Below are 13,220 nucleotides of genomic sequence, written 5' to 3'. Positions count from 1 at the left end.
AAAAAAGAAGGCAATCAATAACTCCAAGGAAAACAAGAAGTTGGGCAGAAAAGAAAAAACAGTCACAATTTACCACAGGGCTCAGCTCTGAATACAAACGTAGACATCATAATGTAAATAGTCTACACTGATGTAACCAAAGTCATGAGAGAAAAAAAGAACTGTCCAGGGAGGGTGGTGGATGGGAAGTGTGCATGCGCATAGTGGGGGTGGGGGAGAAAACAAAATGGGAAGATCAAGAAATAACAGTTCCTGCATGCTACTTAGAAATAGAAACACAAACCAAAGAATCGACTTAAGAGCTGAAAGTGGTTGCCTCTGGGTGAGGGGTGGGAGAAGGCTAAGGGCTGCAGGGCCACTCTCTAAGCCGCTCCAGCCTCTTGCAGGACACTTGGGCAGCCCTCAGCCCCAGATCCTCCCCCGCCTGCTTTCTCTGACCTTGCTTTCCACTGCTCAGTCCTTTTCCTGCTTCCTCCTCCTCTCCCTGACTGCAGTGCCCAGGGATCAGGTCCCACCCTCCTCCCTTCTTTATCCATCTTTAAACATCAATATTCAGATGACTTCCAGTCTGTATCTGCAGCCCCGTGGCCCTCCCAAATCCATGCTTTAGACTGAGCTCCCTACCTGGCACCTCAAATTCCACACGTCCACCTCAAGCTCCTTACTGCCCCCGACCCAGCTTCCTCCTTCCACGGCTCACTGAGGCAGCCCTCCTGACAGGTCCTGCTTCTACCCTGAACCCAGCAGCCCATTCTCAACACAGTAGCCAGAGCAATCCTTGTATATCCAGGCTTCTCCTATGAATCCCATGAAACCTCCATCTCTCGCCTCAGTTCACAGAAATGCAGAACACAGAGAAGCCTGTTAACACTACAAGGATGTGACCAGCCAAGTTCAGAATATGGGAAGCTCCATCATCAAGTGCCCAGGGGCCTTCAATACATAAATGGAAGGAAGGGGATGGGCCTGTGATTAAAAAGGACTTAGGGACCTGTCTAGCAGCTGCCCCAGATGCACTCTGCCTTCCTGTCCTGAGTCCATAACCCACCTAGAATGTTATTTAGGACGTTAGGGGAATACAGACCGGGTACTTGATGGTATTAGGGAATTATTGTTCATACTCAGTAAACACGAACATGCTCAGAGTACATACTCAATAAAAATTGACTAAGTTAAAATTCTGATCAAAATAAAAGCTTAAAAAGTCAGAATAAGGGGCTGGCCCCATGGCCGAGTGGTTAAGTTCGTGCGCTCCGCTGCAAGCGGCCCAGTGTTTCGTTGGTTCGAATCCTGGGCACGGACATGGCACTGCTCATCAAACCACGCTGAGGCAGCGTCCCACATGCCACAACTAGAAGGACCCACAAAGAAGAATATACAACTATGTACTGGGGGGGCTTTGGGGGGAAAAAGGAAAAAAATTAAAAAATCTTTCAAAAAAAATCAGAATAAGCTAGTCTCTTACAGGAAGTCACCACTTCCTCATCTGTAAAATTGGGGTGATAAAACTTGCCCCACAGAGTTGTTGACGTTGAATGAAAGCAAATGGTGACAGGCATGCACCTAGAGCAGGCTGTGGTGAAGTGAGCACACCCTTTCTTCCAGGATGCCCGCCGCATCTCCCCAGCTGCCCGCACTGTACAAAGGAGAGAGAGGGGTCTCCAGCCACTCACAGCTGGGCAGCCCCACTGCTCTGGTGAGTGTCCCTAGCACCTCGGATGAGGAGGTGGCAGCGCCCCTCCATGAGTCCAGCAGAGCAGCCAGGAGGACCACCACCCACCCTGCACCCGTGCCCAGCCCTCTCCACCAGCTGGCATCCCTGAGCCGCCCGTCTGCCCCCTCTCTCCCGACACCAAGACCCCCTTTGTGACCACACCAGTCCTCACCCATTAGGTGGAACCCACAGACAGGACATCTGGACCCCGTGTTAGGGAAGGAGCGGCACGAGAGTGCGGGTCTGCTGTGAAGTTGGGGCTCCGGGCCCAGCTGGGGCACGTCCACAGATTTGACCCAACTCTCCCCCTTACTCTCTCCTCCCTCCTCCTCCCCTGCCCCCAGAGCCCCATCAGTCTTCCCTCCTGGCATGTGGCCTGTTAACCACATTCCCACCTCCAAGGTGTTCCTGGAAAGACCCCAGGCCAAGGGCCTCCACCTCACAGAAAAGTTAAATTGGCAGGGACAGCAGGAATGAAGGGGCCTTGAGGAGTGTCTCATGGACCCACCTATGCACAGGTCGGGGGACTAGGTATCAGGCCAAGGGTCCCACCACTAGTGGTGAGACCAGGGAGTGTGGCTGTGAGGAGGGGAGGCCCAGATTCTGGGGCCCAGTGTGGCCAAAATGAAGCTGAGGTCAGGGTCCCCACTCCTACCTTCCAGCCCCACAGAAGGGGGGAATGGCCCAGGGGGGGCTTGGAGTCAAAATCAAGTCGATTTTTAAGGAATGCAGCAAGATATTCCTTAGACATTCCCCAGTGTGCTGCCTGGGGGCCTCAGCACTCCTTCAAGAAGAGGACTTTGGACCACCGCAGCACACACCCTCACTTTACAGATGGGGAAACTGAGGCGGGGCAGCAGTGTGAGTGTGAGGTGCCCCAGGGCTTGCAGCAAGGCCAAGACTGCAGCCACCAGAAGCAGACGTCCAACTCCCCGTGAGGTCTTGTGGGTTGTGCTTGCTGTGCCCAGGTCAAGTGTCCACTCCAGGCCGTGCACGAGGTAACTAATGATGGCAGCAGGCACCAGCACTGGGCAGCCGCCCAGGAGGCAGGTACCAATTTCCACCTGAGGCAGCAGGCCCGGAGACTCAGTAACTTGCTCAAAGTCACCAGTGCAGCAGTGGGTTGCCCTGGGTTCACGCCCACCTCCCCACCTCTCCGGCAGGGGGCCTTGCTTCACAGAATCCCCACAGGGGGACAGGGCCTTGTTTCCACCATGTCTGCCTTGTCCTTGGTGGTCCAAGACATAGTGGGTGGAGGGTGTGACGTGTGTGCCAGTGTGCCCACTCAGCCTCTGGCTACAGCTCCCTGCACCCCAGCCCAGCACTGCCTACCCCTGGCCCACACCGCCTCCCCAGCCTCCGACAGTGGGGGGCAGCGCAGGTGACCCAGCCCAGCAGGCACTCAAACACTGGGCCGAATGCCCCATGGGTCCCCTGGGAGCAAGCAAATGAGGCCACGTGGTTTACAGGGACTCGGCTCAGGGGCTGGCACTAGCCAGCGCCCACTGGCGGCGAGCCGCGGCGGCTGTTTATTACATGAACCGTCCTTCCTGCACCCGTCCCAGGGAGCCTCCCCCGCCGCCCCAGGAGACGACGCCTCCCGGAACCGCCTGTGGGGCCACTCGAGAGCCTCAGAATACTCTTCCAGGAAAGGGCGTTCCCGAAATAAATTCCGCTTTGGCTTGTCTGGGTCTGGCCCGCCTGGGCTTTCCAGGTTTGAAGGTCAAGTGCAGTCGGGTCTCTTGGGACCCAGCAGCCACTCCTCCACCTCAACAGCGGAGCCACCATTCCCCAAGGATCCAGAGGGTGGGTCCAGGGCTGCAGAGGGATGCCACTGCCTCCAGGGCCCTCACATCCAAGGGAATGGCCTCCCTGGGGAGCCCAAAAGATCCACACCCCAGCCTCTCTCCTCCAGGAGGCCCCACCTCCACCTCCCACGACCGCCCAGGAGGCCTGAGCCCCCCTAGTGGATGGAACCCAGGAATCAGATGAAATTTCTGGGCTCAGGGGCGTTGACCGTGATCTCGGGTTTCCAGCCCTGTGTGGGCTGCCAGGACAAGGGCATGACAGACCACCAAGAGGCTGATCCAGTGCCACCTGCCTTTATTCACTGGTTCTCAGACTCCATCGCAGACACTTGGCTTTTGAAGGGCACAGGAAGAAAAAGGGGCCCTGGTGACCCTCCCAGCACACTGCACAGAGCCAGGGCCCACCGGGCAGTCTCACCAGCTCAGGGTTAGCTCCATGTCCCTGCCTAAGGGGCTACTGTAGCCACAGGGCTGCAGACACCAGGGGGCCGTGCCTGGTTGTCCAGGACCCCTTTGAGGGGGCGCCCAGCAGTGTCCCAGGCCCTGAGAGCTGGTGGCATCCTGAAGTTGATGCAGGGAAGAAAAGGGCCAGGCTGGACAGTGGGGGGTATGGGGTTAGATGCTCCCCAACATGTCCAAGCCACAGAAGCAGCAGGAGTCGGTGGGGGACCCACACTGGCTACAGGTGGGGCCACCTTTGTCCTGCCTCCTGGCCATCTCACGACAAACTCGGCCCAGTCCCACCAGCCCAGGAGACAAGGGAGGCCCCCTTGTCTCCGTCCTGACCCTGGAAGTGGCCAGGAGTAGGGGGACGGAGGCAGTGGAAGGTGATGGGAAAGGGAGGAGAGTCAGGGTTAAGGCCCTGGGGGGCAGGCAGGGCCAGGCAGCTCCAAAGATGCAGCTAGGCCTGGGGGCAGGCAAGGCCTGGCAGGGCCCAGACCCTCCCAATGATAGGGGGCAGCTTGAGATCCCTCGAGAGGAAAGGAGGGGGCTCGAGGAGAAGGGGCAGGCCTCGGCCATCAATCATGCCCATCCTGGTCCTGGGGTTTGTGGCCCACCGGGAGCACCGCCCCCTCCCCCTCCCAGGAGCTGGGCCCACAGGAGAGGAGGAGACCAACATCAAGCTGCACCCCAATCTCCCAGAGGCCAGGGGAGGGGCACGGCACGCTTTAGGACTTCTTGGTGTCCTGCGTGTTCCGGCGCTTCAGGTCACTCAGGTCGATGGGCTTGAAGGCTGTCAGGATCAGAGCAGTCAGTGGTAGGCACAAGTGAAGACGCAGGGTCAGGGCCCCTCATCCTGCACCCCCTCTGGAAGCCCTGGGACCCAGCCCACCTGCCTGGCTGTCTCAGAAGCAGGCAACAGGCAGGCCTCCCTGCCACCCCAGCCCCTGGCCGGGCTCCTTCCTCCCAGATCAGCCCCCAACTCACTCTTCAGGCTGGGGTTGGGGACCTTCTCCACGTACTCCTCCACCAGGCCCCGCTCACTGCCTGACATCTGGCTCCGCAGGTCTCGCTCCACGCCCTGCCAGGCTGTGGGAGGCGGGGGCGCGTCAGAGGCCCAGCCGGGCTGGGCAGTCGGCATCGAGCAGAGTCCCAGCCAGTGTCCGAGCCAGCCCTGAGTCCTTCTCTCCTCTCGGAGCCTACTTGCAGCCCTTCCCTCAGCCGGCCAATCTCTCACGCTTGACCTGAACTGGCCCCCAGCACAACCCCACTCCCTTGGGCAGCCCTGCCTGGACCACTCCCCTCCTGGCTCCCCCGCCCGACTACTCTAGCAGACCTCCCCCTTGTCTGTTCTATGACAGGGATTGTGGTCACAGAGGCACGGGTGACCCACTGAGGTACAGAGCTGGCTCTTCTGAGGGCCGCCCCCCCGACACACACGTCGAGGACACATGCATGCACACATGCTCACACATCCCAGACACACCACTTCTGGGACAGCCCTGGGTTCCCTCCAAGGTATACTGCTTGTCTGTCTGTCTTCCAGGGCAGGCCCCTTCTCCTCAAGCAAACTCGAATGGCTCGAAATGTTGCCTGTGGGGTGCTGCCAGCTGGGAACACCACAGCGCTGACTGCTCACATTACCAGGACCAGGTCTCCTCACCAGACAGGCCCCGTGACCCCACCTGCCTGGCCCCTGAAGGCTGGGGGAGAGTGAAGGTGGAGCCGGCAGCCTGGAGGGGCAGGAGAGGGACTCTGGGGAGTTCCCTGGAGCCCCAGCCCTGGCTGGGGGTGCCCCACGTACCTTCGTAAATGAAGCGCACATTCTCCTCGTGGGCTGGGGTGAAGATCTCGCTGCTGTTGGGGGGAGAGCGGGGGCTACTGTTCCTCTTGCCGTTGTAGACGACTCTGGAGACAGGGGAACTGGGGGGAACCCGCCACATTAGCAGGGGCTAGGGGGCAGAGTGGGCCCCCCAACTGGCCCCAACTAGAGGTCACTCTGCTGCCTAAGACCCACCTGGTCATTGCGGGGGTGTCTGGTCCTTGCACTCCACTGCCGGATCCCCTCGGCCTCTGAAAGGGAAGCCCCAGAACAAAGGAATGGTCGGAGCGTCACCCTCTCCAGAGAGGCTTCCGAGAGGGAACAGGCACGGGGCTCATCTGCCGCCTCCTTTTTTTAAAAAAAAAGATTTTGGGGCTGGCCCCATGGCCAAGTGGTTAAGTCCACGCGCTCTGCTGCAGGCAGCTCAGTGTTTCGTCAGTTCGAATCCTGGGCGCGGACATGGCACTGCTCATCAAACCACGCTGAGGCAGCGTCCCACATGCCACAACTAGAAGGACCCACAACAAAGAACATACAACTATGTACTGGCGGGCTTTGGGAGAAAAGGGAAATAAATAAAATCTTTAAAATAAAGAAAGAAAGAATGAGCCAACTGAGTCTCAAAAACTTAAAAAAAAAAAAAAGATTTTATTTTTCCTTTTTCTCCCCAAAGCACCCCGGTACATAGTTGTGTATTTTTAGTTGTGGGTCCTTCTAGTTGTGGCACATGGGATGCCACCTCAGTGTGGCCTCACGAGTGATGCCATGTCCGTGCCCAGGAGCCAAACTGGCACAACCCTGGGCCGCTGAAGTGAAGCATGTGAACCTAACCACTCGGCCACGGGGCCGGCCCCCACCTCTTCCTTTAAGCTGAGACAAACTGCTGTGGCCTCACTGCCTACCAGGGGGTCCCCCCAAAGGGGGTCCAGCCACAATCCGGGCTAAGGATGTGGGCAGAACCAGCCATGTGGGGGCCGGGGGGCCAGTAACACGCATGACTCAGAGCAGCCTGAGCTCCGGGCAGGCTGGCACCTGGAGCTCCGCTGCCTGGGGAGCCCCTTTCCCACAGGCAGGCATGTCGGGATGGCAGCAGCAGCTCTGCTGACATTCCCGCGTCATGGGACGCCTCTCACGGCAGAGTGTGGGTCTGTGAGAAACGGCTGCAGTCATCCCATTGAGCCCTGACTCTGCCCTCACTGCCTGCAGGGCCTGGCGTGTTGTTTCTGCTGAGCCTCAGTTTCCCATCTGTAAAATGGGGACACGCTTCCCAATGGTGAGGAGTCCAGCAGAGCCTGAGGCCCAGTGGATGCCATGAGCGTGCCCAAGGTGCCCTGGTCCCCAAGGCCAGGGTGTGAGCAAGTGGGTGCCCTGGACACAGAATCCAACAGGATGGGAGGGCTGGGGGAGGGGTGTGAGCCGAGAGGAAACTGCCAGCTCTGACCCAGTGACCAAGACCCTGGGGTGCTGTCTGTTTACAGTCTCTCTCTTGGCCCAGGGGATTTTACAGCCCTAGCTGGGGGTCTATTTTTAGGTTCACTCTCAAAGGGGCCAGCTGGACAGTATCCCCTCTCTGGCTGAGGACACACACCACAGAGTGAGGAAGCTGGCTGCACAGGGCCAGTCCCATGCCTGGCCTTGCCCCAGAGCAGGGCAACCTCAGGTGCTGAGGGCAGGGGGAGCCCTGGGAGGTGGCTTTGAACACAAGAGCCTCCCCCCTACCCCTGGAACCCAGGGACCCGACCGCACAGAGCATGCAGCTGCAGTCCCTCCTAGAGGGCCAGGAGGATGGGACACTGTGGGTACCTCCTCTCTGGCTCACTTGCCATCATATAAACGATTTGGCATTTAAACACCTGCACAGGTAACTACAAGCCCATGGGCAAAGGCAAGAACCACCACAAAGCATGACACCAGCTTCCTGGAGGGCAATGGGACCCTCGTGGGACAGAAGCCCAGCCCTCATCAAGTGGCTTCTCTTTTCTTGGACTCAGGGACCTCACTGTCCATGGAGCTCCTCCCGGGGCACCACAAACACCAGAGCAGAGAGAGAAAGACTTCTGTGGTCTGAGGGCGCCCTGGGGACACTCGTCCCAAGGGGCTGTTGGCAGTGGAATGAGGCAGGGAAGTTCCAATTAAACAACAGGAGGGAGTGCAGGAGGACGAGCCAGCCCCTGCCTGCCTCGGCCGGGCCCTCACCTCCTCTAGCCCAAGGGCCCTCGACTCTCCTTCAGTCTGTTCTCTTCAGGCCGGCCAACCACCTCTTCAGGGCACCTGCCTTCCCAACACCCCCAGGGCCTCTCCTCCCAGTGAAGCCTCTGCCTAGCCTTCTCTGGTCACAGCCTCTGGGGGCCGCCAAGCCTTTATGGGTGCTGTGCCTTCAGCCTGGGGTCCCCTGCTCTCCTTCTCAGGCCTAACTCAGGTGCTTTGCCCCCTCCTGGCTCCCGCTGCCCTGGCTGCACACACACACAAGCCACTCTGGGGTTCTCTGGGTGCCTCACCTGCTCCCCTTTGTCTCTGCAGTCCTGAGGCCCGGCCTGAGCTGGCCCCAGAGCAGCTGACCTGCAGGGAGCCGTGCCCACGACCTGAGTCCTGGACCCCCCCCAGAGCACTCAGTCTCCATGCTGGGGACCTGCCCCACACCGCCCCCACTGGCTGGGCGTCCTGAGCAGACCAGGAGCTGGTGGAGGCACCCCCGTTCCTGGGGCTGGGACTGTGTCCTTGGCACCGGGCGTCTGCTGCACGGACATCCCACTTCAGTAAAGAGGTTTCTGGCGTCCTGGACAGCACCACCCCAGGCCCTCACATCCTCAGGATGCAATGGACAAATAAAATGACATCTTAAAAATAAGCCACCATCTGCTTCCTCTCGATGGGGAAGGTCACACCCCAACAGGCCCGACTTCAATGGCCTGTGTCCCACCAGCAGGTCTTTCCAGATGAGAAACCTCCAAGTCCTGCTTCTCTTCCTTCCAACTCAGCCTCCCTCCACGGTCTTTCCCACCAGTGCCTTGGGCTGGCCCTGCCCCCAGCCCTGCTGAGACCCTGCCACCTGGCAGTCTTAGGAGCACTGAGGCTTCTCCTGGATGTACCAGTAGCTTCCGGAGAGGCCAGGGGACTGCTGCTCCCCTGGAGACAGAAGGGACAGTGAGCTCACTCACCCTTATCTCCTCCTGGGCTCTTCCAAGGAGCTGGACCCCCAATTCGGACCCCAAAAGAAATTTCCATTAAAAAGTCTAATAAATATGCATGCCCCATGACAGCCATTCCAGCCCTAGGTGCATACCTGAGGGAAAAGGCCACATGGCCACCCAGAAGTGCACATGAGCAGCCAGAGAAGCACCACTCATAGACACCCAAAGGGAAGAGCCACCAAAGGGGGCAGTATACACCGGGAGTATTTCTGTCACGGAAGACGACACCGCTGAGAGCATGAAGCACGGCAACAGGGTGCAAATCATACCACTGACGCTGAGCAAAAGGACCCCAAGGGAATGAGGACAGAGCTTGGGGACACGTACCTGCTGGGAGCAGCCACGGAAGAAGACCGAGCCACAGAGGTACGGACAGGAGGGGGCGAGGGAAGAGGAGACGGGGGAGGAGACATCCAGGGGCAGCTGGACCAAGATGTGACCAATGGACCAGCATGAGAAAATCTCCACCGGCCTCAGCAGGAATAGTCTCAGCAGAGCGAGGGAAGGAAGTGGGCCGGTCAGCCAAGACCAGGCCACCCATGACATCTAGGATGCTTAGCTGCGAAGGGAGGCACGAGGCCAGGACTGACAGCCACGTGTCGCTAAGCAGATGGAACCTGAGCATGTTTGCTGCCAGAGGAAAGTACTGAGCAGGGCCACTAAAGAGGCCAGGGTGGAGAGGCCAGGTGACGAGTGGACTGGGGAGAATGGCACAGGCCTGGAAAAGTGCCAGGGACATGTAGGAAGATCCAGCAAACCATGGAGGGCCTCAATCAGGTCGGAGCCTTGACTCTGGCAGGACAGAGACCTACTGCTCAGCAGTGCAGGTAAAGGTGGGGAGGAGGGCAGCGTCCCAGAGAGAGGGCAGGTCGCACACCCTGGGTGAGAGAGGCCACCTGGCGGGCAGGTGGGGCAGTGTGTGACAAGCACCTCATGCCCGATGTCCCAAACCACCTCCCTCCCCTTGTTTTCCTGTCCTCTTTTGCTCACAATGATTATCGAGCACAATTATTTCTTCAACTCGAGCTCAAAATCTCATCATATATACTGCATCCCATCAACTCTTAAGACACCTCTTCCATATTTTAAAGATTGGCACCTGGGCTAACAACTGTTGCCAATCTTTTTTTTTTTTTCTCCTTTATCTCCCCAAACCCGCCCGTACACAGCCGTATATCTTAGGTGCAGGCCCTTCTAGTTGTGGGATGTAGGACGCCACCTCAATGCGGCCTGACGAGCGGTGCCATGTCCGCGCCCAGGATCTGAACCCTGGGCTGCCACAGCGGAGCGCGAGAACTTAACCACTGGGCCCCAGAGCCGGCCCCACCTTTTCCATATTTTAATAGCTTTGAAATTGGGTTGCATTTGGCAATTGCTAGCATGTCAAAGTTTGACAGCGTTTTTCCATTCTTAGTGGACCATGACGAGGCGCAGCTCTCAATCACTAGTGTCTCAGATCTGATGGCACAATGACAGTCTCCCCATGGCCCCCAGGTCCCACTGTTGGCAAGCACAGGGACCTCCCACCCAGAGCCCCCATCAATGTGCTCTTCAGTTCTTCTTCCTGTTCCCAGTCACCCCTCACCAATGCCCACCCCCCAACCCCCATGGCAGGACAGCCTCCTGCACCATCCTCCCCAATCCTTGCTACACGCTGACACCAGCATGATCTTCCCAACACCCTTCCCCAAATCACTCCCCAACTGGACACCAACCGGGCCCTCTACTGCCATGAAGCCCAGTCTGGACCCAATCCATTTCATCAGGCATCACCGGCTGCTGGGCCCCAGGCCTATCCCCAAACACAGTCTTTGCCACAGAGCCACCTCTGCCTGCTGCTGCCATCACCACAAAGAACCATATACCATCCCTCGGTGCACTCCAAAGGCCTCGACTGTTGTCCAGGGCTGCCTAGCCTACAGCACCCAGCAGGTTGCATGCTAGGCACATGGCAGGGTCTATCCCTGCTCTGCCACCTCCAGGCAAGTCTCTGCCCTCTCTGGGCCTCAGTGTCCTCATCTGAGCCAGAGCGGCCCCCAAGAATGCTCGCTAGGCCCTCCTGCTTGACAGGGACCCAAGCACAACCACGTGAAGCCATCACCTTAAACGAGATCTCTGTGACTCCTTATCTGATGTGTTATGATGGACAGGGTGACGAGAGAAGGAACGTATCATCTAACTAGGCACTTCTGAGAATGAAGGGATGCTGCTAATTGCAAAGTATGAGCCTGGACAGTTCTGGACAAACCGAATGGACAGCCAGCCCACTCAAAATGCCATGTAGACCCAGAAAGTACAGGTACTGTGAAATCACAGCAGCACCACCGGCCCAGCAAACACCTGCCGAAAGCTAACTGCAGGGCTCAGCTCCCGTCCCACACTTAGCCAGAGGGCAGCCCGACGATCCCCTTCTCAGAGGCTCAGTGGGTGAAGCAGCCTGCTACCCAGCAGAGTAGGGTCTGGACCCCATGGGGCTCCCAACCTCTGGGCCTCCAGGGCCACAGCAGCGAGGGCCGAGCCTAGACAGCTCAGCAGTCCTGAGCACCCCAGAGCCCGCCTCTGCCCTCACCTGCATCCCCCTGGAAAGTTCCTGGATCCCCTGATATCCATGCGGTTCTGTTCAGAGACAGGAAGGGAGTCTTTCTGGATGGATCTATGTAATACCTTGCTCCTCCACGGGAAACAAGGGCTTCAGAGACCTCCTCGGGGGGACGCAGGGCCTGAGAGGACCTGAAGCCCAGCCTCCAGCCTCCAGTCTCAAACCCTTTTCCCACAGGCTGCCATACGCCTAAAGACAGGAAGGGAGATGCTACCTTGTTGTCTGGAAAAGTGACAATGGAATATTCCAGAGTTGGAATCAATGATGCGATTGGTGGTCATTCCGTGTTCCTTTGGAATGGAGTGGAGTTTCTTAGACTCCACTTCCCTGGCATATTCTGAGTCTTTGGGGCTCTCAACAGCCCAGTACTTGCAGCCAATGAGATTTCTAAAACGTGATCTCGACCTAAACAGCTGCCAGCAGCATAGTGCTGTACTAGATGCCAAACAGGGGCTGGCGGTCCGCTGAAGACCCCCAGGCAAAGCCTCCAAGCACCGCACCACTGCCGCCCTCCTTCCCGGGTGAGGGCCGCGGGCCCCCTTCCGGAGCAGCAGACCTGAGTGTGTGCACCCCCTCCCGCCTCATCTGGAAATCTTGCCATCCTTCACTCACCCCACATCAAGCACTCCTCCTCCAGGACTCAGCTCCTGCCCCCTCTCCCCCCGCCTTTACCCCTCTTTAAAAGCTGTCGACATCATCCGCCCAGAAGTCGGCACACTGCTTCCCACAGACATCTTGCTCAAGCCGTGCCCGCTGCCCCAAACTATCCTCCTCATCCTCGGGGGTCCGGCTAGAAGACCACCACCTCTGAGAGGCCTCCGTGGGGCAGGTCGGGGGACACGACTCTTGCACCTCCTATTCCTCGGAGTCTTCACAATCTGGGTCGCACTATAACGGGAAGCGTGCCACGTACGGCTGCCCGCCCCGCAGCCCTGCGCTCCTGCGGCGGCCCCCGCGGGGGTCGGGCGCTGCGGCCCCGGGAGCTCCCTGGGGCGGGGCAGGCCTCGCTCCTCCCGCCCGGTACCCGGCGCCGCTCCGCCCGGCAGGGGAGGCTAGGGACGCGGGAGCGGCGGGAGGACGGAGGGCCCTGCGTCAGGAAGCACCGTGAGCGCGCTCCCCCGGGAGAGCGGGGACAGCGGGGCATCTGTCGCCGGGCGGCGGCTTCCAGGCCGAAGAAGGCGGGCCCCGCCGTCCGGCCGAGCGCACCTCCCGAGCCGCGGGCCCCGGCTGGGATCGCCGCCGCGTCCCCCGCCCCTCCTCACAGCGCCCCCGCCCGGGCCCTGCCCTCGCCCGCCGCCGCGCCGGGACTGGTCCCGGCGCGCCCGCTCCGCCCCCGCCGCCGCCTCACCTCGCCGCTCTGCCTCCGCCGCCGCCTCCGCCAGCTGGGGCCCGGCCGGAAGTGACGCCGCCGCGCGCACGCGCCGGCGCGGGGCGGGGCACGTGACTGCCGGCGCGCGCAGGGGGCGGGGCGGGGTCCCGGGGGCGGGGCCGGCTGGGCGGCGGACAGGAGGGTCGGCAGCTGCGGGGCTCCGGCGCACTGGTCCGGCGCTGCACCGGGGACCCCCAGCCCGGCGAGGACAGCGGGACGCGCCGACCCCCGGAAGCGGCCGGAGAGGAGGACGAGCCATTCCCCAGTAATCAGGCC

The 13,220-nt window shown here is 59.7% G+C and overlaps 1 protein-coding gene across 9 annotated transcripts; it reads right to left on the bottom strand.

Annotated features, from left to right (window-relative positions):
* Window positions 1-3,800: 3,800 nt before the first annotated feature.
* Window positions 3,801-13,007, bottom strand: MCRIP1 (MAPK regulated corepressor interacting protein 1). 9 transcript variants are annotated; one of them, XM_008520401.2, is made up of 6 exons: window positions 12,188-12,450; window positions 11,546-11,592; window positions 5,981-6,036; window positions 5,768-5,886; window positions 4,951-5,052; window positions 3,801-4,756 (listed from the first exon to the last, which is right to left on the bottom strand). In XM_008520401.2, exons 1-6 carry the CDS (start codon window positions 12,192-12,194, stop codon window positions 4,692-4,694), a joined length of 396 nt encoding a protein of 131 aa, XP_008518623.1. In that variant the 5' UTR covers window positions 12,195-12,450; the 3' UTR covers window positions 3,801-4,691. The 9 variants fall into 9 exon arrangements, with proteins under 9 accessions (XP_008518623.1, XP_008518622.2, XP_070415770.1 ...); XM_008520400.2 differs by lacking the exon at window positions 12,188-12,450 and adding an exon at window positions 11,790-12,119; XM_070559669.1 differs by lacking the exons at window positions 11,546-11,592; window positions 12,188-12,450 and adding an exon at window positions 12,924-13,007.
* Window positions 13,008-13,220: the final 213 nt, after the last annotated feature.

This window comes from Equus przewalskii, chromosome 10, assembly GCF_037783145.1.
Source record: "Equus przewalskii isolate Varuska chromosome 10, EquPr2, whole genome shotgun sequence".
Taxonomy (NCBI): Eukaryota; Metazoa; Chordata; class Mammalia; order Perissodactyla; family Equidae; genus Equus; species Equus przewalskii.
This window is presented reverse-complemented; position numbering and strand designations above follow the sequence as displayed.

Bases quoted from the DNA above. Each gene is read 5' to 3' on its own strand.
- MCRIP1 (XM_008520400.2), bottom strand. From the start codon at position 11,856: ATGACCACCAATCGCATCATTGATTCCAACTCTGGAATATTCCATTGT. The intron at 5,887-5,980 runs GTGGGTCTTAGG...GGTTCCCCCCAG, and splicing joins GACACCCCCGCAATGACCAG to TTCCCCTGTCTCCAGAGTCG. The intron at 5,053-5,767 runs GTACGTGGGGCA...CGCCTCCCACAG, and splicing joins TGTGCGCTTCATTTACGAAG to CCTGGCAGGGCGTGGAGCGA.